The sequence below is a fragment of the Oncorhynchus masou genome, chromosome 32 (genome assembly GCF_036934945.1).
Source record: "Oncorhynchus masou masou isolate Uvic2021 chromosome 32, UVic_Omas_1.1, whole genome shotgun sequence".
Classification (NCBI taxonomy): Eukaryota; Metazoa; Chordata; class Actinopteri; order Salmoniformes; family Salmonidae; genus Oncorhynchus; species Oncorhynchus masou.
Window position 1 is genome coordinate 60705986 of NC_088243.1, and position 24098 is coordinate 60730083.

General features: G+C 42.7%; 1 protein-coding gene across 5 annotated transcripts; it reads left to right on the forward strand.

The window, feature by feature from the left end:
- The first annotated feature begins 3593 nt into the window (after window positions 1-3593).
- Window positions 3594-23947, forward strand: LOC135526384 (protein MGARP-like). 5 transcript variants are annotated; one of them, XM_064954717.1, is made up of 8 exons: window positions 3594-3818; window positions 6691-6791; window positions 7026-7131; window positions 8237-8257; window positions 14151-14543; window positions 20326-21093; window positions 21855-21903; window positions 22155-23947. In XM_064954717.1, the coding sequence occupies exons 1-7, from the start codon at window positions 3743-3745 to the stop codon at window positions 21872-21874; spliced, it is 1485 nt and encodes a 494-aa protein (XP_064810789.1). In that variant the 5' UTR covers window positions 3594-3742; the 3' UTR covers window positions 21875-21903; window positions 22155-23947. The 5 variants fall into 5 exon arrangements, with proteins under 5 accessions (XP_064810789.1, XP_064810791.1, XP_064810790.1 ...); XM_064954719.1 differs by lacking the exon at window positions 20326-21093; XM_064954718.1 differs by lacking the exon at window positions 8237-8257.
- Window positions 23948-24098: the final 151 nt, after the last annotated feature.

A 24098-nucleotide genomic window follows, 5' to 3' on the forward strand; every position in this document is an offset into this window, starting at 1 on the left:
ACACTTTTTATGGATATCTTTAAGAAATGGCTTTCTTCTTGCCACTCTTCCATAAAGGCCAGATTTGTGCAATATACGACTGATTGTTGTCCTATGGAAAGAGTCTCCCACCTCAGCTTTAGATATCTGCAGTTCATCCAGAGTGATCATGGGCCTCTTGGCTGCATCTCTGATCAGTCTTCTCCTTGTATGAGCTGAAAGTTTAGAGTGACGGCCAGGTCTTGGTAGATTTGCAGTGGTCTGATACTCCTTCCATTTCAATATTATCGCTTGCACAGTGCTCATTGGGATGTTTAAAGCTTGGGAAATCTTTTTGTATCCAAATCCGGCTTTAAACTTCTTCACAACAGTATCTCGGACCTGCCTGGTGTGTTCCTTGTTCTTCATGATGCTCTCTGCGCTTTTAACGGACCTCTGAGTCTATCACAGTGCAGGTGCATTTATACGGAGACTTGATTACACACAGGTGGATTGTATTTATCATCATTAGTCATTTAGGTCAACATTGGATCATTCAGAGATCCTCACTGAACTTCTGGAGAGAGTTTGCTGCACTGAAAGTAAAGGGGCTGAATAATTTTGCACGCCCAATTTTTCAGTTTTTGATTTGTTAAAAAAGTTTGAAATATCCAATAAATGTCGTTCCACTTCATGATTGTGTCCCACTTGTTGTTGATTCTTCACAAAAAAATACAGTTTTATATCTTTATGTTTGAAGCCTGAAATGTGGCAAAAGTTCGCAAAGTTCAAGGGGGCCGAATACTTTCGCAAGGCACTGTATATCCCCATATTGTTTTTTGTTGCTCTTTTGCACTCCAGTATGTCTACTTGCACATGTATCACGCTAGTGTTAATGCTAAATTGTAACTATTTCGCCACTATGACCTATTTATTGCCATGTGTAGCTATGTTGTTTGTGTTGCACTGCTTTGCTTTATCCTGGCCAGGTTTGCAGTTGTAAATGAGAACTTGTTCTCACCTGGCCTACCTGGTTAAATAAAGGTGAAATAAAAAAATAAAACGCATCTTATGTATTAACATGCAAAAACATGTAACACTTTCATTCAATACTCTCTCAGACACAACTAGACCTTCATAAAGTTTTTATTTTATTGCAAAACGTTACAGTAACTTTTTTAAAGTTGTACTGTATTTGAAGAACGCACACTCTCATGTCGCTAAATAAAATCATACCTGTTTGCAATCGATTATTCTGTGTTCAATTACAATTATACTAGGCGCTAGTGATGGGCATTCCGGCGCTTTTCAGTGAGCTGTCTCGTTTCAGTGAGCTGGCTCGTTCGGCTCAGCTCGCCAAAAAGAGCTGCTCTTTTGGCTCCCAAACGGCTCTTAAAAAAAATATATGTTCTGTATTTTTTCAAATCAGAAAGTTTGCGTTAGTTTGACTATGATTGGTGTTAAAACAGTTCTAATTAAATTATTAAATGAAATCATACTCTACCTTGACAAACCAATGCATTTTTAAATACACTGTGGTTATGAAAAAGAATGCTATTAAACATTTGCATTTAAAGTACTTTTGAGTGTTTTATTTTTTGAGTAGTTTTGAGTGTATATATTTTGAATGTGAAAGTTAATATAAATCTAACCATTCAAAACGAATACAATATGAACAGCATAATAGAATATTGCACCATATCTAAGAAAAATAAATGTGCATAACTGCAGCATCCCACAAATTGAAATGTAGAAAAGATGCTATTACACATGTGCATTTAAAGTATAACTTGAATGTACATAAACAAAGTGCATATAAATGTAACAATTCAAAACGAATACAATCTGAACATAATAATAGAATATTACACCATAAAGAATAAAAAAATATGTGCAAACTGCAGCATCCCACTTAAAACATTAAACTATTCCCGCTTTTCTCTCTGTTCATTATTGCCACGCTATAACCAGCAGCACACAGCAATGCTGACCATATTTTGCTTTTATGAGAGATTTGCATTCAGAAATGCAAGCTGCCTCACTTTCGAGGGGCTGATGCGGTTTCTTCTCTCAGTAATTATTGGTCCTGTTTTCGAGAAGACCCTCTGAGAGAACATATTTGGCCACTATGCAGAGTCTCCCTGTCATGACTTTAGTAAGCCGTGGGTAGACGGAGGCCTTGTTCTTCCACCAGCTCAGAAGATCTGCAGATCTTCTTCCTGTTTCCCTGGTGCCTGAGCCAGCGGACTGCTGGGGCTGTCCCTCCCTGCTGCGGTGGTTATTCTTTGAAGTGCCTCATCAATCGCTCTGGCATCACTGAAGGCTAACTTCTTAAACCTGTGGTCAAGTGCAGCAGTTTTTGATAGCACGTGATTATATTCCATTATGTGGAACTTTTTGTCTATTGATGAACATAGGGTGTCCATCAACTCTGTCACATGTCCAGTGGTTACATTTGCTTCTATCTGGCGGCTGGCTGTGATTCGCTGCAGACCCTTACACAGGAGTATCATTTGAGGATGTCACATAGCTGAAAAGAGAGAACAGTAACTTATTAGTTCAGGTTTATGTTTGTCTACTGATACTACATTCTCATCTACATATATAATACTGGATTAAATGATGTAGTAATAACTGCTTACTGTACCTCTCTCCACTGATCTCCACAGTGACCTGCTCAAAGGGTTCCAGGACTCTGTACACCTCCTCCTCCACCTCCCAATCCTCTTGGGTCAGATCATCAACAGGTGCATTGACAATGGCCAGGGTAGAGATGATGGCATCCTTTGACTCAAGAAACCGCTTTAACATATAACATGTTGAATTCCACCTTGTAGTGCAGTCTTGTTCAGGCCTCAGCTCAGGCATCCCCATCTGGCTTTGTGTAGACTTTAGTTTCTCAGCACCTACTGTGGTCCTGTGGAAGTACTCCACAGCTGCTTTCACTTTGTCCACAGTGGTCTTCACCTTCAGAGCATCTCTTACAATCAGGTGAATTGTGTGGGCAAGACATGGATGATGGGTAAATTGTAAAATGTCCATGGCTTTGGTTATGTTAGCTGCATTGTCGCTAACACAACATACCACTTTTCCATCTACTTGCCACTCTCTGGCCACTCTCAACAGTTCCTCTGCCAAGTTCTCTGAGGTGTGTGTCGCTGAACTCAAAGCAGTCCAGAAGACAGCTCGACATCAAAATCTTTAATGAAGTGACATGTAACCGACAGGTACGAAGTGGTTACCTTGATGTCCAGCAGTCAGTGATAACGCAAGCTGCAGTAGCTTTTTGGACTCTTTCCCGCCATGAAGCCTGTGTGCTCTCGTACAGTTGTGGAATAAGTGATTTTGAAAGGGTTTTCCTGCTTGGAATTGTGTACATTGGATTAAGACTATTGCTATAATTTCTAAAAACCTATGTCCTCCACGATCGAAAATGGCTGGAAATCGGTGGCAAACGTTTTAGCAAATGAATTAGTTAATTATATGAATGTAAATATTTTGATTATTCATATCTTAATTGTTTTATATTTCTTTATGAATAGATTCGGCACTTCTGACATGCGAGCCGGCTCCCAACGTTCACCTACAAGAGCCGGCTCTTAGAGCCGACTCGTTCGCGAACGAGCCATCACTACCACACATCCAGTGCTAAGCACAAGTGAGATAGGGCTCTGCTTCGTTCATCACAGGCTCGCACACCCTGTCATCTCCAGCCATTCATTCTGCCCTCCCTCGCTTCGGCGCACGCTGCATTCCTCTGGTAGCTTTTGGATAGCGCATAGCGATGTTTCTCTACAGAACGGCCTGGCAAAGATGTGGGCATTTGGCAAGGAAGTCAGCCTACCAGTTATCTAGAGGTGGTGAGTATGACAAAATCGGTTCAAATGATAGCGAAGTCTTACCACATTAAAGTTGTAACGTTACATGATACAAGATGGCAACTGTGTATCCATGTTGGCTTTTCTTTCCTCTGTATGTATAAGCTAAGGGTAGCCTATGGGTAGAGGAATATTCGTACATTTCAGAATATAACATTTTGTTCTCATGTGGTTTGGCTTTATTGAAACAGTCTCATCCCAAATTTGAAAGATGGCACCTGTTTTACAGTACAAGGGACGTGAAGGTCAATTGGAATGTTGGCCAATTAATTATGTTTTAAATCTTTTCATTGTGTTAATTTTGATATTGGAGCGTTAAATTGTTACATTACACGTTTTAAAGAGAAACTTGTTTTCTCCATGTCCAACCACTCCCTCATTATACAAACCAAACAAGATAAGCCCATGTAATTTTGTTACGAAACGAAGTGCAAGTGTTACTATGCAGACTCCGTGGTGGACTGTGCCAACAAATCTTTAATCCTATCCAAACGTGAATTACTTTGTTTCCTTGTCGTTACCAGCTTGTCACTTTTGTCGAGGACGATGGCCTAGGTGTGCATATCATACATTTTAACTGTAGTTACGAACTACGAGCTTGGAAGGTAACAACTGGTTACATAACCTTATTGTTATTAAACATCCTTAATATTTGACCTTAACTAAATCGGAGGTGACATACATAAGGATTCTACTTTGGCTCACGTGGTCGAGAACGTGTCACTGGCGTCTCAATGTATGGACTGCGGACAAAAGCACGCGTCACCATACAGCGCCCTCTGCGGGACCACGCACCAATGAACTTGCATTCTTCTGAACAGAAAACGGTAACTCATTGCATTTCCACGCCGCTTTAAACCTTAATATAAAAGACATTCAATAGGCATAGATTCAAGAAATCAGGCAACCATGTGCTGACAACAACCGGTAACTGCCAAAATCACGTAAACAAGCTAGAACTGGGCGTTTTTATACGTGACCTTAAGCATGATGGGATGTTAATTGCTTAATTAACTCAGGAACCACACCTTTTTTTCAACATACTTCGCATTAATCAAGTGTTTCTTTTTATTTTGGTAGTTATTTACAGGTAAGCTTCTGAGAAAAAAACATACTAAATGATCAACCCCCCCTTAGTTTCCCTGTGTGCTTTACCTTGCACTATTTTCCTTGACCTTTCAGTGGAATCTACACACTGTTTATTAGCACCATGGCATTCCTCATTCTTTGCTGTAACCCCTGCAGAAACTGGTTTAGCTACTCTTAGAAATGGCCCAAAGGCTAAGCAAAGATAGCAACATGACATGCCTTGTGCTTTTGCTCCAGCATTCTCCCCACTGACACACACACACATATGAGCTTGTCCGATGTCCTGTTGCCAAACACCATTGGCGGGCATTTTAGGAGATTACGCAACACTGGCCCCTGATTTGCATTTGTACAGCATACAACTCTACATGCACAAAAGGGACTCCTGTTATCGCAATGGGACCCTTCCTGCCCACTCCCCTCCCTTGACCAGTACTGAGCCACAGAGCGGGTATCATAGCTTAATCCTATGACATTGATCCACGGCCACTTGTTATCACAATCCCACGCCACTATAACCCTGGGACTGTAGTGGGGGTTGAACAGCTGGTCTAGAGCCTTGTTACAGGGGTAGGGCCACAGTGATTGGATTACAGGGATGAGAACTTTGAGGGTTAAAATTCCCCTGCAGTGACACTCCCTGTTTTGTCATCGGGTTGTTCCTTTTTGAAAGGAGAACCTACTGGTGCTCTTCCAATGGAACTAGTTATGTCTAGACTAAAATCTAGACTGAACTTAATTTGAGCCTAAATAACTGGTCCCCCACGTATGCTCACTCAATGTGAAAGGCTTGCAGGCTCTCCTGTTAGTCTGGGGTGTGCTTGTTTGCTGTACAAGTGAAACCGGGGAGTGACTACTGTACATTGTGTCCTCAACTGTAGCTACTTGACACATTTTTATTTTCACCGTGGCACTGCTGTGACACTGTTTTTGTGCAAGTCTGTCTGCACGATGGTTGTATATGCATGTCTGTCTTCGAAGGGTTGTGTGTGTCCGTCACAAAAACAATCGTCTAGAGGTGCGTGTTTGTGGTGTTCTAAGTGGTGTGTAAGATTGTCCGCGTCTATGGCATTTGTGTGCCTTTCTGCCATGAGGGCAGGGCACTGACCTACAGCAGCGTTAGGAGGAAACGCTGACTCTGGTCCAGGTCTTGGCGTAAGTAAGCAAAGCGCCTGGCTACACTGTTTTTTTTCTGCTGATGTAATGGCTCTCCGGGAAAGCACAGTCAAAGTGAAAGAACTATGTCAAATGACAAAGAACCCCCTTGTGCTGATTATCATAAAAAATATGCTGCAGGAGAAAGATGAAAATTGGTGGTGGGTCATTTGACCTGCTGTTGAATATTGCTATTGCACTGACCTTCTAGGCAAATTTACGTTAGCTCGAATTCAACTAAACTTTTATTTTACACTAGCCTATTTCACTTTATTCCTTTTGCCTAGTGTTAGTCTGGTTGGCGTTCTACCAGCCGAGCACTGTTTTTCAGTTGGAGTCAAATGAGCTCTGACAGGCATATTCCTGGACACCTAAACCCATTCCACCTAATCCAATAAAAATCCAGGGCTCATGCTTCAACAAATCCTCTGTCCTCATGCTTCCCTCTCACTGCATTAGGTCTGTCCTATTGTAATCTTTTTAAACCAATCTTGTGGGGTCAAGATCAAATGTTGAATATCCTGTGACATCTACCGTGTTTCCTGATTACCTCTGAAGGCCGGGTGACCTTTACCTAACTGGTGACCTTTATTGTTTTTTGTTGTTGTAGTACTGCCACGGCGACAGATGTCGTCGCTCCCCGGTGGTACTGGTGAAAACCTCATCTATGCCCTGCTGTGTGGTGGGGCCTTCGCTGGAGCTGTCGCTTATGTGAGTTTACACCTGTCCATTTTTACTTTGATCTGTTTGAGTTTAGATGACGTAGCTCATAGGGGGAAAAACAATACCAGACTGGCCTTTTCCCATAAACTTTGAACTTTATAATGTGGTCTTTTATTCTGTTACATGTCTAAAGTTGCCCTCAGAAGACTGTTATAATGTGTTTCATTGGTAGAGGAAAATATGTAACTATTTTGAGTATTGTTCTTTTGTTTCTTCTAACAGACGTACAGCACTGTGACCACAGACCACGCCAGATTCACCGACCGTGTAGCGGATATCAACGCTCGTCCCAAGACCGAGTGGGTTCCCAAACCATGGCCCCCCAAGAGTAAGTCTCACCTCACCCATTGTCTTACCTCACAACCTCACCCATAGACTTACCTCACAACCTCAACTAACCCCTCGTGTCATTCACCTCCCAGGTTATTGGATTAGACCCTGTTTGGTATGGGGTCCAACGACCGTGACCCCCCCCTCAGTTCAGTGGCCTCAGTTCTCTCTATTCATGAGTCATGGTTGGCAGTGCAGCTCGACGGCCGTCCTGTCTGTGTGAGGCAGAAATCCAAGCTCGGGTTTGTGGGACAGCAGGCCTGGATAATCCTCTACTTACGACCAAGGAATGACCACGCACCTAAAACTATAGCCTGGCTATCCCCCCGCCCCCCCCTCCCAGGAGAGCCTTTCTGCTGCAGTAGACAGCCTGCTGAGTTCATTAGAATTCACACACACACTGATACTTGTCTCCGTCCTCTCCCTGTCGTTGTCATAGTTTATTAATAACTGTTGACACAGACGGGACAGCCCAGTCAACTCTGTGTGCTGCAATAACAAGCAGGCAGTACTTTTGGCCAGACCACCATTGACTCTTAGCCAAGCGGGCCAGCCAGCCCTCCCCCCCACGTTCTCCGGTCATTGCTGTCCAGGCAGCTGTCAGAGCCCTGTATATCGTTCTCAAGTCATCCCATTATCACTCCTCACTTTTGCCATAATCACTTCCTGAAAACACAAACACACTCTCGTCCAATACCATTCTATTTATATGACCAGTTATTATGTCATCCAACAGTGGCATCCATAATTGACTACTTCTGCTGTATAAACAGTTGAGATAAGATGTATAATTACAGTACCTTTTTGTTGTCCAGTGGTAATGGATGTTTACTTTGGCAGGCTACAGCATAACCATAAACTCCCAACTACACAGCTTTCACACAAGCGCATGGCTGTCACGCTCATACAAGTGTGTAAAGATAAAACCCACCATGTCTGTATCATATATCATAACTGGGTACAGATCAGACATGTCTACTAAGACAACTAACCTCATTCATATACGTACACGATTTCTACACTTATCAGCCGGGTCACTATAATCATACACTCCATATAATCCACATGTAAACCTGTGACAATGCGCTTCTGTCTGTTTCCAGGCAGGGATGAGGAAGAGGAGGGTGAGTTCCTATGTGTGGCTTTTATAGCTAATGCCCTTGATTTATTTTTAACTCACAGCTTGTTAAATAACTCTTTCTGAATGACCAATGAAACGTAGTTTTTAGACTGACTAAGCGTACCTTGGCATGGATTTGATTGTTTTTTCACTCTCACTGATTGCCTTGAAATGTATCTGTTTCTCTATAGTTACACTCACAAACCTAGGTTTTCCTCTTGACACGTTCAGAAAACGCATTCTGAGAACCAATGCTGGCGAAAAGGAGTGGATTCAGAAATGGGTGGAGTCTTCACGTATTGCATTTCAGTGATTAAAAAAAAAATGCTGTGAAATGCCACGATAATCTACTTTATGGTTATTAGTGACGTCTCCACTCATCATAGGGTTCCTTAATCCTCATTGGTTATTCACTGCGGAGCACCAATCACATTGATTCTTACACCCACGCTAGAAGGTCTCCCTGTTCTGGTTAATAACTGCCTGAGCCATTTGCCTCATCTGATCAATCTTCAGTCAATGAATTGATCAGCAACGAGTTCTAAGTGTTAATGCAGAGTGTAAATAGGATAACTGTCTGAGATTAACTCATTTATTTGAATTGAAACCCAGATAAGATGTCGGGTCCAGAACAGGTTCTACTCTTATAGTTTTCTGGCGTTGCTCTTGGCTTTCTGTCATTAGCTAGGTTTCCATCCAGTTTGCAACAGTCTGCAAAAATATAATTTGGATTTTCTCACCAGAGATGTTTCCATGGGTTAAATTCCCATGTACAGACAACAAGTTAATTGGGTTTCCTTCGCATTTTCAGATTTTTTTGTGTAATATATAGCGCATGTTCCCACTCTGGTATTAGCATGTGCGCTCTAGCCAACCGCTCACAGATACAGTGCTGGTATAGCTTACATGAGATTATTATGGACAATAGAGCAAGATTATTTTAAGTTGTGAAACTGCAGCCCTAGCATCAATCCTCATGTCACCAGAATAAAACCCTCAATATTTATTGGAAAGGAGCATCAAGGTCATCACCTTGCACTTTCACCACCCTGTGAAGTTCATAATATATTTAATCTGTAGCCTAATAAACGGAATGCTTTCCTGAGTCGTAGTGGGAGGACCACACATTTAAAACATTTTTACTTCACCTTTATTTGACCAGGTAGGCTAGTTGAGAACAAGATCTCATTTACAGCTGCGACCTGGCCAAGATAAAGCAAAGCAGTGTGACACCAACAACAACAACACAAGAGTTACACATGGAATAAACAAACATACTGTAAATGATACAATAGAAAAAGTTTTGCATTGTAGAGGAATTGTTAGTGTGTGCAAATGAGGTAGGATAAGAGGGTTAAGGCAATAATAGGTCATAGTGGTGAAATAATTACAGTATAGCAATTAAACACTGGAGTGATAGATATGCAGAAGATGAATGTGCAAGTAGAGATACTATGGTGCAAAATAAATAAATGGCAGTGTGGGGATTAGGTAGTTGGATGAACTATTTACAGATGGGCTATGTACAGGTGCAGTGATCAGTGAGCTGCTCTGACAGCTTGTGCTTAAAGTTAGTGAGGGAGATATGAGTCTCCAGCTTCAGGGATTTGTATGTAGCAGTAACGAATATGTAGTGAGGGCCAGCCAATGAGAGCATACAGGTCGTAGTGGTGGGTAGTATATGGGGCTTTGGTGACAAAATGGATGGCACTGTGATAGACTGCATCCAATTCGCTGAGTAGAGTGTTGGAGGCTATTTTGTAAATGACATCGCCGAAATCAAAAATCTGTAGGATAGTCAGTTTTACGAGGATGTTTGGCAACATGAGTGAAGGATGCTTTGTTGGGAAATAGGAAATCGATTCCAGATTTAATTTTGGATTGGAGATGTTTAATGTGAGTCTGGAAGGAGATTTTAGTCTAACCAGACACCTAGGTATTTGTAGTTGTCCACATATTCTAAGTCAGAACTGTCCAGAGTAGTGATGCTGGACAGGCGGCCAGGTGCGGGCAGCGATCAGTTGAAGAGCATGCATTTAGTTTAACTTGTATTTAAGAGCAGTTGGAGGCCATGGAAGGAGAGTTGTATGGCATTGAAGCTCATCTGGAGGATAGTTAACAGTGTCCAAAGAAGGGGCCAGAAGTATACAGAATGGTGTCGTCTGCGTAGAGGTGGTTCAGAGAATCACCAGCAGCAAGAGCGACATCATCGATGTATACAGAGAAGAGAGTTGACTCGAGAATTGAACCCTGTGGCACCCCCATAGAGACTGCCAGAGGTTCGGACAACAGGCCCTCCGATTTGACACACTTGCCAGCCGTAGAGAAATGCTTATTGAAATTCTCAATTATCGTGGATTTATCGGTGGTGACAGTGTTTCCTAGCCTCAGTGCAGTGGGCAACTGGGAGAAGGTGCTCCTATTCTCCATGGACTTTAGTGTCCCAGAACTTTTTGGAGTTTGTGCTACAGGATGCAAATTTCTGTCTGAAAAAGCTAGCCTTTGCTTTCCTAACTGCCTGTGTATTTTGGTTCCTAACTACCCTGAAAAGTTGCATATCGCGGGGGCTATTCAATGCTAATGCAGTATGCCACAGGATGTTTTTGTGTTGGTCGAGGGAAGTCAGGTCTGGAGTGAACCAAGGGCTATATCTGTTCCTGGTTCTACATTTTTTGAATGGGGCATGCTTATTTAAGATGGTGAGGAAAGCACTTTTAAAGACTAACCAGGCATCCTCTACTGACGGAATGAGGTCAATATCCTTCCAGGATACCCTGGCCAGGTTGATAAGAAAGGACTGATCGCTGATGTGTTTTAGGGAGCGTTTGACAATGATGAGGGGAGGTTGTTTGACCGCAGACCCATTACGGACGCAGGCAATGGGGCAGTGATCGCTGAGATCCTGATTGAAGACAGCAGAGGTGTATTTGGAGTAGAGGTCGACCGATTAATCGGAATGGCTGATTTAATTAGGGCCGATTTCAAGTTTTCATTAAAATCGGAAATCTGTATTTTTTTACACCTTTTATTTAATCTTTTTAACTAGGCAAGTCAGTTAAGAACACATTCTTATGTTCAATGACAGCCTAGGAACGGTGGGTTAACTGCCTTGTTCAGGGACAGAATTACAGATTTTTACCTTGTCAGCGCAGGGATTCAATCTTGCAAACTTACGGTTAACTAGTCCAACGCTCTAACCACCTGCCTCACGAGGAGCCTGCCTGTTACGTGAATGCCGTAAGAAGCCAAGGTAAGTTGCTAGCGAGCATTAAACTTATCTTATAAAAAACAATCAATCAATCATAATCACTAGTTATAACTACACATGGTTGATGATATTACTAGTTTATCTAGCGTGTCCTGCGTTGCATATAATCGATGCGGTGCGCTTTCGCGAATAAGGACTTCAACGTGTACCTAACCATAACATCAATGCCTTTCTTAAAATCAATACACAGAAGTATAGATTGCTTAGATTGTAGGATGGCCGCAGTGTCAAGCATGTCTACGTTTAGGTCACCTAACAGCACGAGCACTGAAGATAGATTGGGGGCAATCAATTCACATATGGTGTCCAGGGCACAGCTGGGGGCAGAAGGTGGTCTATAGCAAGCAGCAACGGTGAGAGACTTGTTTCTGGAAAATACATTTTTAAAAGTAGAAGCTCAAATTGTTTGGGCACAGACCTGGATAGTAAGACAGAACTCTGCAGGCTATCTCTGCAGTAGATTGCAACTCCACCCCCTTGGCAGTTCTATCTTTTCAGAAAATTTTATAGTTGGGGATGGAAATTTCAGGGTTTTTGATGGTCTCCCTAAGCTAGGATTCAGACACGGCTTGGGCATCCGGGTTGGCAGAGTGTGCTAAAGCAGTGAATATAACAAACTTCGGGAGGGGGCTTCCAATGTTCACATGCATGAAACCAAGGCTTTTACAGTTACAGAAGTCAACTAATGAGAGCGCCTGGGGAAGGGGAGTGGAGCTAGGCACCGCAGGGCCTGGTTTAACCTCTACAACACTAGAGGAACAGAGGAAGAGTAGGATAAGGGTACGGCTAAAGGCTATAAGAACTGGTCGTCTAGTATGTAAAAGAAGGTGGTTTCGGGGCACTGTAGAATGCATGTCATCGCGTGACTCCCAAGTTTACTTCCAATATGATGGTTATTATATCAATATTTGCGCATAAAAAGCATTTTCACCATTTCTCTAATTAATTGTACAGACACTCAAAGATCCCACCTTGTCTCGCGTGTTTTGTCGACATTTGGGAAGTTTAGACTTGCTGTTTCATTCAGGCCTGTCAAACTAATTCTGACATGTACTTAATGTGCATGAAAGGGTTGACTGGAAACCTGGTTAATGCCAGAAAGATTGTTAGGGGACCATAAGCATCTGGTTGGTGTAAATCCTACTGTTGATGGTAATATTTGGAAGGACCTGTTCGGGAATGAGTTTGCCTGCACAAAATATTTTGGTTTCTCAAGATGGTTAACTTAAGACTAATGCTGTTGATGACTTTGATATATAGATTTTATTGGTGGTCCTTTGGATTCTGAAAGGAAACTAGTTTTTTTCCTATCTGATCCCACCCAGCTTCTCCCATCTGACCCTAACCTATCCTTTTGTCTGAAATACCTGTTAATCAGAACAGGGTGTCCCCCTCCTTGACACTACTCCTTTCCTATTGGACGATCCATCCCAAAACATGTTCCCCTTCTCGTTCACTTTTAATCCTCTGTCTCCCCTTACCTCTTTAAAACATGTACCTCTTTATTAGAGGCTCTTTATTCGCTACCAAACAGAGACAACAGGTGATGTCATCTTAGTGCGCCCTTAAGGGGGTTATGCACCTAGAATGCTAACGCACTGTTAGCATTATCAGTGCATTGCACAAGCAAGAGAATCACGTAGGGAATTGATTATCATATTCTTGGATGTTGAACTTGAATTTTCAATAATGGTGAAATTTTTCTGATTTAAAAAAAAGTTATTTTGGTTAAAGGTTCTCTTCCTCCCTTTCCGCTAACGCTCCTATTTTTACTCTTTTCAGTGTAAAAGTAAATTGCCTACACGTCAGGGGACTTTATAGCCTACTGGACTGTTTGGATGAATCTGAAAAGGGGGAAATCTCTTCTACTTTCCTGCTACGTCCCATACATTCAACTATTGTCTGTTTCTGAAAGTTTCTCTGCTGGATTTCTCTCTTATTTCACCATTTTTGATTTGATGAACTATTGTATGTGGCCTCTTCCAGGATGGATTAATGTTAATGGGTACATTTTAAAATTAAATGTGCACAAACCACCTTGGTTGTCTCTGTGTTATTGTTGGAATTTCCAGGTACTGGTAGCTTTGATTGGATGGTAAGATTTTGCCATCTTTATCCTCTCACCCTCTACCCTGACCTGACCCTGTCTACCTTCACTATGTCACTTTAATTTTGCCTGCCTCCCTCTGTCGTTTTTATTCTTCTTTCCCTCCCTTTCTGTCTTTGGGTTTGCATGTGGTTCTGTCGTGAATTCTCCTCTGCAGTGATTTGCTTTGCTGGGGTTTTCCCCTTCTAGGTGGAGTGTGGTATGAGCCGGAGGTGTGGTAAGAGGAGTGGCATGGGCATGTGTGACGTGGTGTATGATTGAGTGTGTAGTTGTGCACACGGCAGCTCAGGATACTAGATCAGAGCTGTACATGATCAGATATGACTTAGAAAAATGACTTTATGTGAATATTCTGTTATTGTAGGTGTTATGTAGGGTAATTCACATGCTCTGTAAATCCACTTATTTCTTTGAGTATTGTGTTGTAGAGCATGGCTTACTCGGGCAGTGTGGTGTTGGTGCCCTTCAAAGATCGATGCCATCTTTACTGATTTATACATTTTTCCCTCCCTCCTGTTTTAGGTGAGGAAGCAGTAGCTGATGGAGAGGAGGAAGCAGAGGAGGTGGCGGCTGGAGAGGAGCCTGCAGCTGAAGAGGCTGTAGAGGCGGAAAACGTAGCAGAACTTGCTGAAGAGACCGAGGCAGTCTCTGAAGAACCTGCTGTGGAGGCAGCAGTAGAGGAAGTGGCTGTAGTAGAAGCAGAGACTGTGGTGGAGGAGGTCGCAGAGGCTGTCGCCGAGGCTGCTGAAGTCATCGCCGAGGTTGCTGAAGAGGTCGTTGAGGTGGCCAAGGAAGTAGAGGCGGCAGCAGAGGAAGTGGTCATAGTGGCTGAGGCCGTGGAGGATGCTGCAGAGGCCATTGCCGTGCCCGCCTTCGCCGAGGAAGCAGTTGCTGTGGTAGAGCCAGAGAGCAATGGTACGGCCGCACAGGAGGAGGTAGCCCCCGAGGCTGCTGTTACTGCGGTGTAACGGGCGCGTACACTGTCCTTCACCACCAGCCCAACACACATACACACTGATAGACAAGCAACTAGAGGAAGGTTAGGTGTGCACTATTTACCCACACCATATAATACAGTACCACCTAAAACTGATCCCACCTTTTCCAAAAAACACTTTAGAGCTTGACTCCTGAGATGTAAAGGTTCTTCTCTGGAAAGAACACATTTTATTTATTAGAGTTTATATAGATGGCAGAGGTGTAATTAATGATATGACTGATTAAGTTAGTGTGAAGACTGAGTAGAATATTGTTATTTCCCCCCCTTCACACTAGAAGCTTCCAGACTTTGTGGGGTTTGATTACATTATGTAGTTCAGTCTCTCCTGGCTGTGTACAGTATCGTTGTTGTGATTCCTGGAGATGGTAAAAGCACTAAAAAGCTTTCATTGCGGAGGCTGTGTTTTCCTGAATTCCCAATCCAAACAGAACAGCAGATCGCCACAGTGAGACCCTTTAAAAAGTGGCAGTGATGTCATCAATGCTATCTCTTGCACAGTTAAGGATGCAATGGTTTCAACCTTGTGTCATTACAGTAAGGATAAAAACACAGCTGCAAATCACTTCTCCCTCCAAACTACCTTTTCACCCTTCTCCCTTCCTCTCAACCATGGCCCCCACTCATCTTTCACCATTCTGTTTATGATCTCCACTGACCTAGCGTATCAACAATCTTTAACCTCTGACCTGCCTTGCCTCAGAGGCCCGCCGCCGCATGCAACCAAAAACAGGAAAACACCTCAAATGAGCCATTTGATTATTTTGTTTGTAATGTGTACGCCCAGTCCACGGCTAACCAATCACTACTACTCAGGGTTTATTTGGGAGATATTACATTTACTGTACTTTTTTAAGCCTCTTTTAATATTCTTCTCTGCCAGATATCACGGAGTTGGTACACGCCGACGTAATGATGAAAGCTTTGTTTAACCGAACCCACTGCACATCTCGTGCAGCCGTGTGATAGCTTCTGCTAGTACAGACAACCCTACCTGTGCACGCTCTGTGACTGTAACACAACAAACTGTTGCCGTGTGTTTTATTCTCCACTGTAAAACTGGAACTTTGAGGGAATGACCTCGTAAGGTTAACTTGATGAACTCAACTATGTGGTCATTCAGATTTTGCTCTTTTTAAAAAAAAAACTGGCTCAACGCAGTGAGTAGTTGTGTAATGGGATTTCATCGAGCCAAACAATAAAAGTATTGAGAGACTGGAAAGATCCCCTCCCGTGTTCAATTTGTCTGGATTTGGTTTTCTTGCGCTAATACGCTACGCTTGTAGGGCTTTCGGCTGCAGAAAACAAGTGTCTTTTCAAAACAATGGTTTCCATCACAAGGTCAAATGACAAGACAATCTGCCTTCAGAATGTTAGAAATGTGATAATTGCGTAAATATCAAAACACCTTTAACCAAACGTTCTAATATATTTTGATATAATATACTATAGTTTTACCATTAAGGACCTGGGGATAAATCCACCACACAGACACGAGTTAATTCATCTCTGCACTGTTGCCCCACGAGTCGACAAATTATTTACTTTAGAGCAGCACACAAATCCGATTCTCCCTAGTTGTGAAAATATGTCAAGACCAATCTGTTTCAAATCAAACCATTATCCCGTGTGTGTGTGTGTGTGTGTGTTCCTTTGTGATATTTGGCAGGAAGGCATTTTATTTGAGGTGGCCTCTTTTTATAAAGGGTGGTTGGCAACATGCAAAATGATGGTCTTTACATGTATATTCTGATACATTTATTTTAATGTCTGTATTCACATTTAGAAATGACTCAATCATACTTCTATTCTTACAAGGCATTTTGTGCTGCGTACATGCACTATGTGGAATTTTTATGCTCAGTTAAATGCTATTCCAGACACTAACTTCATCACTTTCTGTACCCTCATCTGCTCAATGGAACAATGTAGTGGTACACGGCAATGCCTTTCTTTGCTATGCCTGCTATCTGCACCCATGCCACTGCTGGTTGGAGGTGCTATAGCAGGACTGGCTCAATGGAATGGAGTCAAATGTGGTTTCCATATGTTTGAAACCATTCCATTCATGCCATTCGGACCTTAAAATGAGCCTGTCCTATAGCTCCTCCTACCAGCCTCCACTGTGTAGGGGTTGAAATTCTGCACCTGTAGGCTCCATCCTAACCCACTCAATACCACCCATTCTCCTGCGGTCACTCGGTGCTCTGGTGGGTACATTCTTTCCATTGTCTGCTAGCCTGCATTGGTCAAATGCATTTCTGCTTTGCTTTATTCACCAAAAATGTACATGTCTTAGTTGAAATGTGGGAATTTTGGAAAACGAGATGAATGCAATAGAGGTCAATGCCAACTCAAGCTACCTTTTTCGTATTAGTCTCACTGAGTCTTTCAACTAGCATGGCTTCCCTGTAAGTCATCGACTTTTGTCTGGCTGATGGCTAAGTGGTGTTTGTCTGCACTTGCTCGTATTCTCCCAAACCCATGAAGTTAAGTGATGGTAACGTTTCTGGTTAAACTGCACTTTTCAAACAAGAATGTGTCACCATCTCTTGGGATTTGTACACAAAATACTACAACTTCCATGTTGGCATGGCTAACTGCCTCTGTTTTTCTCGGTCGCCTTTTTACACATCACATTGGATGAGTGACTTATTCCACATTTTGTTATGTTAGTCTTATTCTGAAATTGATTTTAAAATTTTTAAAAAATCTAGACACTACCCCATGATTAAAAACAGGTTTAGAAATGTTTGCAAATGTATTAAAAAATAAACTGAAATATCACATTTACATACAGTACCAGTCAAAAGTTTGGACGCACTTACTCATTCCAGGGTTTTTCTTTATTTTTCCTATTTCCTACATTGTAGAATAATAGTGAAGACATCAACTATGAAATAAAACATGAAATCATGTAGTAACCCAAAAAGTGTGAAACAATCAAAATAGATTTGAGATTCTTCAAAGTAGCCACCCTTTGCCTTGAAGACAGCTTTGCACACTTTTGGCATTCTCTCAACCAGCTTCATGAGGTAGTCACCTGGAATGCATTTCAATTAACAGGTGTGCCTAGTTAAAAGTCAATTTGTGGAATTTCTTAAATGGTCAAATAAGAAAAGAGAAAGGACAGTCCATTACTTTAAGACATGAAGTTCAGTCAATCCGGAACCTTTCAAGACTTCAAGAGCAGTCACAAAACCCGTCAAGCGCTATGATGAATCTGGCTCTCACCAGGACCGCCACAGGAAAAGGAAATCCAGAGTTACCTCTGCTGCAGAGGATAAGTTCATTAGAGTTGACTGCACCTCATATTGTAGCACAAATAAATGCTTCACACAGTTCAAGTAACAGACACATCTCAATATCATATGTTCAGTGGAGACTGTGTGAATCAAGCCTTCATGGTCAAATTGCTGCAAAGAAACCACTATGAAGAAGTGATTTGCTTGGTCCAAGAAACACAAGCAATGGGCATTAGACCAGTGGAAATCTCTGTCTGATGAGTCCAAATTTTAGATTTTTGGTTCCAACCGCTGTGTCTTTGTGAGACACAGAGTAGGTGAACGGATGATCTTATGTGTAGTTCCCACCGTAAAGCATGGAGGAGGCGGTGTGGGGGTGCTTTACTGGTGACAATAGTAACCAGCATGGCTACCACAGCATTCTGCAGTGATAAGCCATCCCATCTGGTTTGCACTTATCATTTGTTTTACAACAGGACAATGACCCAAAATACACCTCCAGGCTATGTAAGGGCCATTTTACCATGGAGAGTGATGGAGTGCTGCACTAGATGACCTGGCCTCCACAATCATCTGACTTCAACCCAATTGGAATAGTTTGTGATGAGTTGGATCACAGAGTGAAGGAAAAGCAGCCAACAAGTGCTCAGCATATGTGGGAACTCCTTCCAGACTGTTGCATTCCTCATGAAGCTGGGAGAATGCCAAGAGTGTGCAAAGCTGGCAAGAGTGTGCAAGGCAAAGGTTGGCTACTTTGAAGAATCTGAAATATAAAATATATTTTGATTGAACTTTTTTGGTTACTACATGATGCCATATGTTATTTCATAGTTTTGATGTCTTCACTATTATTCTACAATGTAGAAAATAGTAAAAATAAAGAAAACCACTGAAATGATTAGGTGTGTCCAAATTTTTGACTGGTACTGTAAGTAGTTAGACCCTTGACTCAGTACTTTGTTGAAGCACCTTTGGCAGCGATTATAGCCTCGTCTTGTTGGGTATGACGCTACAACTGCCGGTTATGGGGCCAACCCCCAGGACTTTGGGTCTCTTGTCTGACTTTCTTGCTCCCTCCAGCACCACGACAATGTACTCTGTATTACAGAGAATAAGACAACTGTATTTGGGGAGTTTCTCCCATTCTTCTCTGAAGATCCTCTAAAGCTCTGTCAGGTTAGATGGGTTGTGTCGCTGCAAGCTATTTTCAGGTCTTTCTAGAGATGTTCAAGTCCCGACTCTGGCTGGGCCACTCAAGGACAATCAGAGACTTGTCCTGAAGCCACTCCAGCGTTGTCTTGGCTTTTTGCTTAAGGTCGTTGTCCTGTTGAAAGGTGTTCCTTCACCCCAGTCTGAGCGCTTTGGGGCAGGTTTTCATCAAGGATCTCTGTACTTTATACCGTTCATCTTTCCCTCGATCCTGACTAGTCTCCCAGTCCCTGCCACTGAAAAACATCCCCACAACATGATGCTGCCACCATGCTTCACTGTAGGAATGGTATTGGCCAGGTGATGAGCGGTGCCTGGTTTCCTCTAGATGTGACGCTTGACATTCAGGCCAAAGAGTTCAATCTTGGTTACTTTTGACCAGAGAATCTTGTTTCTCATGGTCTGAGAGTCTTTTAGGTGTTTGTGGCAAATTTCTTGTGCCTTTTCTTGATCAGTGGCTTCCGTCTGGCCACTCTACCATAAAGGCCTGATTGGTGAAGTGCTGCAGAGATGGTTGTCCTTCTGGAAGTTTCTCCCATCGCCACAGAGGAACTCTGGAGTTCTGTCAGAGTGACCATCAGGTTCTTGGTCCCCTCCCTGGCCCTTCTCCCCCGATTGCTCAGTTTGGCCAGGCGGCCAGCTCTAGGGAGAGCCTTGGTGGTTCCAAACTTCTTCCATTTAAGAATGATGAAGGTCTCTGTGTTCTTGGGGACCTTTAATGCGGCAGAAATGTTTTGGTACCCTTCCCCAGATCTCTGCTTCGACAGAGTCCTGTCTCAGAGCTCTACAGACATTTCCTTTGACCTCATGGCTTGGTTTTTGCTCTGACATGTACTGTCAACTGTGGGGCCTTTTATATAGACAGGTGTGTACCTTTCCAAATCATGTCCAATCAATTTAATTTACCACAGGTGGACGGACTCCCAAGGTGTAGAAACACCTCAAGGATGATCAATGAAAACAGGATGCACCTGAGCTCAATTTCGAGTCTCATAGCAAAGAGTCTGAATAGTTTATGTTTTGTATTTTTTATATATTTGCTCATTTAAAAAAAAAACTGTCTTCGCTTTGTCATTGTGTGTGTTGATTGGGGATTTTTATTTAATCCATTTTTTAATTTGGCTGTAACGTAACAATGTGGAAAAAGTTGAGCAGTCTGTATACTGATGTTGATTGAGTTGGAGATATTGAGTCTTTTTGTAACATGAGCGTGAGTGATGTATCGGCGCTTGGTTTTATTTTTCAGTGGCACCAGTCACTATGGCTGCAGCCTCTGCTTTGGCGGTGACAACAGTCGCTGAAGTAGTTTTAGAAGTCAAGGAGGCTGCCCCTGTAGAGGTCCCAGCTGCAGAAGAAGCCGCTCCAGTCGAGGCTGCACCCATGGAAGAGGCTCCAACTGCAGTCGAAGAAGCTCCAATTGAGGCTGCCGCAGCAGAGATTGTGGAGGCAGACGCTGCTCCTGTGGAGGCAGACGCTGCTCCTGTGGAGGCAGACGCTGCTCCTGTGGAGGCAGACGCTGCTCCTGTGGAGGCAGACGCTGCTCCTGTGGAGGCAGACGCTGCTCCTGTGGAGGCAGACGCTGCTCCTGTGGAGGCAGACGCTGCACCTGTGGAGGCAGACGCTGCACCTGTGGAGGCAGACGCTGCACCTGTGGAGGCAGACGCTGCACCTGTGGAGGCAGACGCTGCACCTGTGGAGGCAGACGCTGCACCTGTGGAGGCAGACGCTGCACCTGTGGAGGCAGACGCTGCACCTGTGGAGGCAGACGCTGTACCTGTGGAGGCAGACGCTGCACCTGTGGAGGCAGACGCGGCACCTGTGGAGGCAGACGCGGCACCTGTGGAGGCAGACGCGGCACCTGTGGTGGAAGAGACGCCAGCTGCTAAGGAGTACATTGTCGTGGTGCTGGACGGAGCGAGCAAGTCAGACAAGAGGCCCAAAGTCCTGGGGATTGGCCCCATGACCGGAAGGGTTATCCCAGACGAAGACGAGGCCCCTGCTGCTGAGGTAACAGGTAATTTGACAAATTAACAGGATGCAACTGATCAGGTAACCTTGCCTAGCAGCAGGTAGCCTAGTGGTTAGAGCGTTGGACTAGGAACTGAAAGGTTGGAAGATCAAATCCCCGAGCTGACAAGGTAAAAATCTGTCATTCTGCCCCTGAACAAGGCAGTTAACCCACTGTTCCTACGCCGTCATTGAAAATAAGAATTTGTTCTTAACTGACTTACCTAGTTAAATAAAGGCGTAAAAAAAAAGTGTCTGATCAGTTGGATGAGTAGATTATTAAAAATATGAAAAATAAGACTGACACTCTTTATATATGCACACACAGGCATTCAGGATTTTGTTGAAAAGGACCTATTTGAGCTAAATGTAACCGATGATGCGACTAGTCATACTGGTACACATAGTTGTACAGAGGTCTTAATTTTAATTAATTCATCTTAATTTGACCCGTTTCTCACAGCAGGAAAATAATCCCGCAGCAAACGGAAATGTGGATTATAATTCATGGACGTTTTTGGTAGGGGTTGATACATTTTTAGTTGGGGCAAATTAAGTCTGAAATGTTAAGAAGAAATTACAAACTTCAGAGGCCTTTTTTAAGCCTTTTAATAGACTACACGATTGCATTTTTGCCCTGCAACAAACCGGGTGATCCTGTATCAAATGTAAGATCCTGTATCTGAAACCTAGATTAACCGGCTACTGCCATTTCAGTGTTAGTCAGAGTATTGTGATCTAATGTGATCTCACCACGTTGGTCTTCAGGGCAAGAGACAGCTGCTTAGGATACAGATGCAGTTGAACCAACTGACAGGTATTGAACTTCTGTAGCCACTTCTCTAAGTAGGCATCTATTCACCAGGAGAAAACACTACACAGGTTTAGGTTAGATTACAATACACAAGGAACATTTTCCTTTTTGGACATAGTGTAACCTAAAACGATAGTGTTTTCCCTTGGTGATTAGATGCATACTTGTTTTACTTTTTCTGTCTGGTCTGTCATGCACCAGTCTTGATACCATGTGTTTTTACTTAACTTTTCTTCTCATTCTATTCTTCACAGTAAGCACTTGGAGCCCCTGAATGATATATCTACTCTGAGGAAGACAAGGAATGTGCCTTCCCCCACACTTGAACCCTTCCACACACTTTGACCCCTAACCCCTGACAGTCTACCCTTGATTTTTATCTGTAGTATAAAACTTTTCTCCCTGTCTTGCATCAGGGAATTGTCTGTGTATATGTTCAGATAATGCCTGCTTTATGGAAACAAACATCTGATATATTATTCTAATGTACTCCACCTGTTCCAAGAAGAGGTACATCTTCCTCTTGTATCACATTTGGAGACGTTTGGAAATGGTCCATCTATGTAGGCTTCACAACCGAACCTGTGACACTGCAGATAGTCAGCCATATAGTACAATGCATTACTTTTCTCACCTTTTTAGATGCGCACAGTCACAAAACAACTGTGAGTTTACTACTGGTTCATCTGCACAACCTTTGAACGGAGACTGTCTTTCTCTCAATGGGAGTTATTTTCTTAGCCTTCACAGCTGCAACCATACTGAATACTAAGTATACTCTCACAGCATAGTATGTCATAGTTTACTTCACCCAAGAAACCTCACACTAGACTCACTCCAATGGTGTTTTCTGATTCTCACCATCCAAGGCAATACTACACATCCGATGCTCAGCCAGCAATTGCCTCATGGCCGGGTAGGAATGTGACCAGCATTCTTCAACTATCCTCATGTTTTAACTCTTTGGGCTGATTCCAATGTGAACATCACAAGTATTTAACTCAAAGGGAATGCGATCAGACTGCTTTTGGAAATCAAATCAAATCAACAAAATCACTCCTTCTGAGTCACTGACTTGTTTTTGGGAGACCAGATCAATTAGGCTACCTTACCAGCTCAGTATTCCTCCAGCTTGTGATCCACAGACCTTTTATTAATGCAGTATTACAGTTGAACAAACCTTCGCAGTTGCATGCCAGACATGTGATTCATATTGGGAAAAGAGCAAGACAACGAATCAGTCAGGTTTTTACAGTCGGTGATGTCTCTTCAAGCTAGACTCCATTGCGTCGTCCATGATGTCGCTCTTCAAGATTTCATAAGGCAGACATTTTCATCTCTCTTTTAACTTCCCCCTCTGTTGTAGAGCCTTTCTCTGCTCAGCACCATGGCTATAGAGTACACAGCTGTTAGATAGTCAATTTATTTAAGTGACCCACTATAGCTTATTGTGGTGAAAAGCTGAATCTGAAATAGGAAAAGCCATGATTTGAGTGTATAGCATGTTTTCCTAGGCTGGTATAAACAGTTGAGTGTTGTGCTTGTTATCATATGAAAGCAGTTTTTTTTTTTACTCTGCAGTCAGGCTTGTGTGGTGGCATACATTCAGCTTTTCAAATTAGATGATTTACTAGTTAGTTTAGATTCCTAAATACATGTTCGTAACTTTGTCAAAACCAGTTAAAATAATCTGCAGGCCCTACAAGGCTTTCACTGTAGACATACTCTACATATTTGTTGTAGGACTCGTTCTCTTCTCACTTTCCTCACATATTATATTTTTGATATGTTAAGCATATTTGAAACGGTACCGAGACCGTTGATAAGAAGTGAATGTAGGATCATTCCTAATTAACGATTGGGATAATTCAGTGTGTCTGTCCTAATGTTTACAGGCAGGTTTTGAATGGGCTATATAGTGGCTTGTCCTGTGAGTGGATGGCTTCACGCTGTGCATCTGGCCTAGCATGGGCTACAAACTGTGACTATTTGAAACATTGCTGTTTTTCTGAAATAAAGGAATATTTCAGTTTTGTCTACAGCTTTATTTTGTGTGTGTGTGTGTCAACTTTGAAACCTCTCTGCTATTGAAAATACACCATGACAGATTATGTCCTATATATGAGCATTCACTATCGTTGTAGTAAACCCCCAAACCTCATTGCTACCATATATATAGTTAAAATGGTGAAATACTA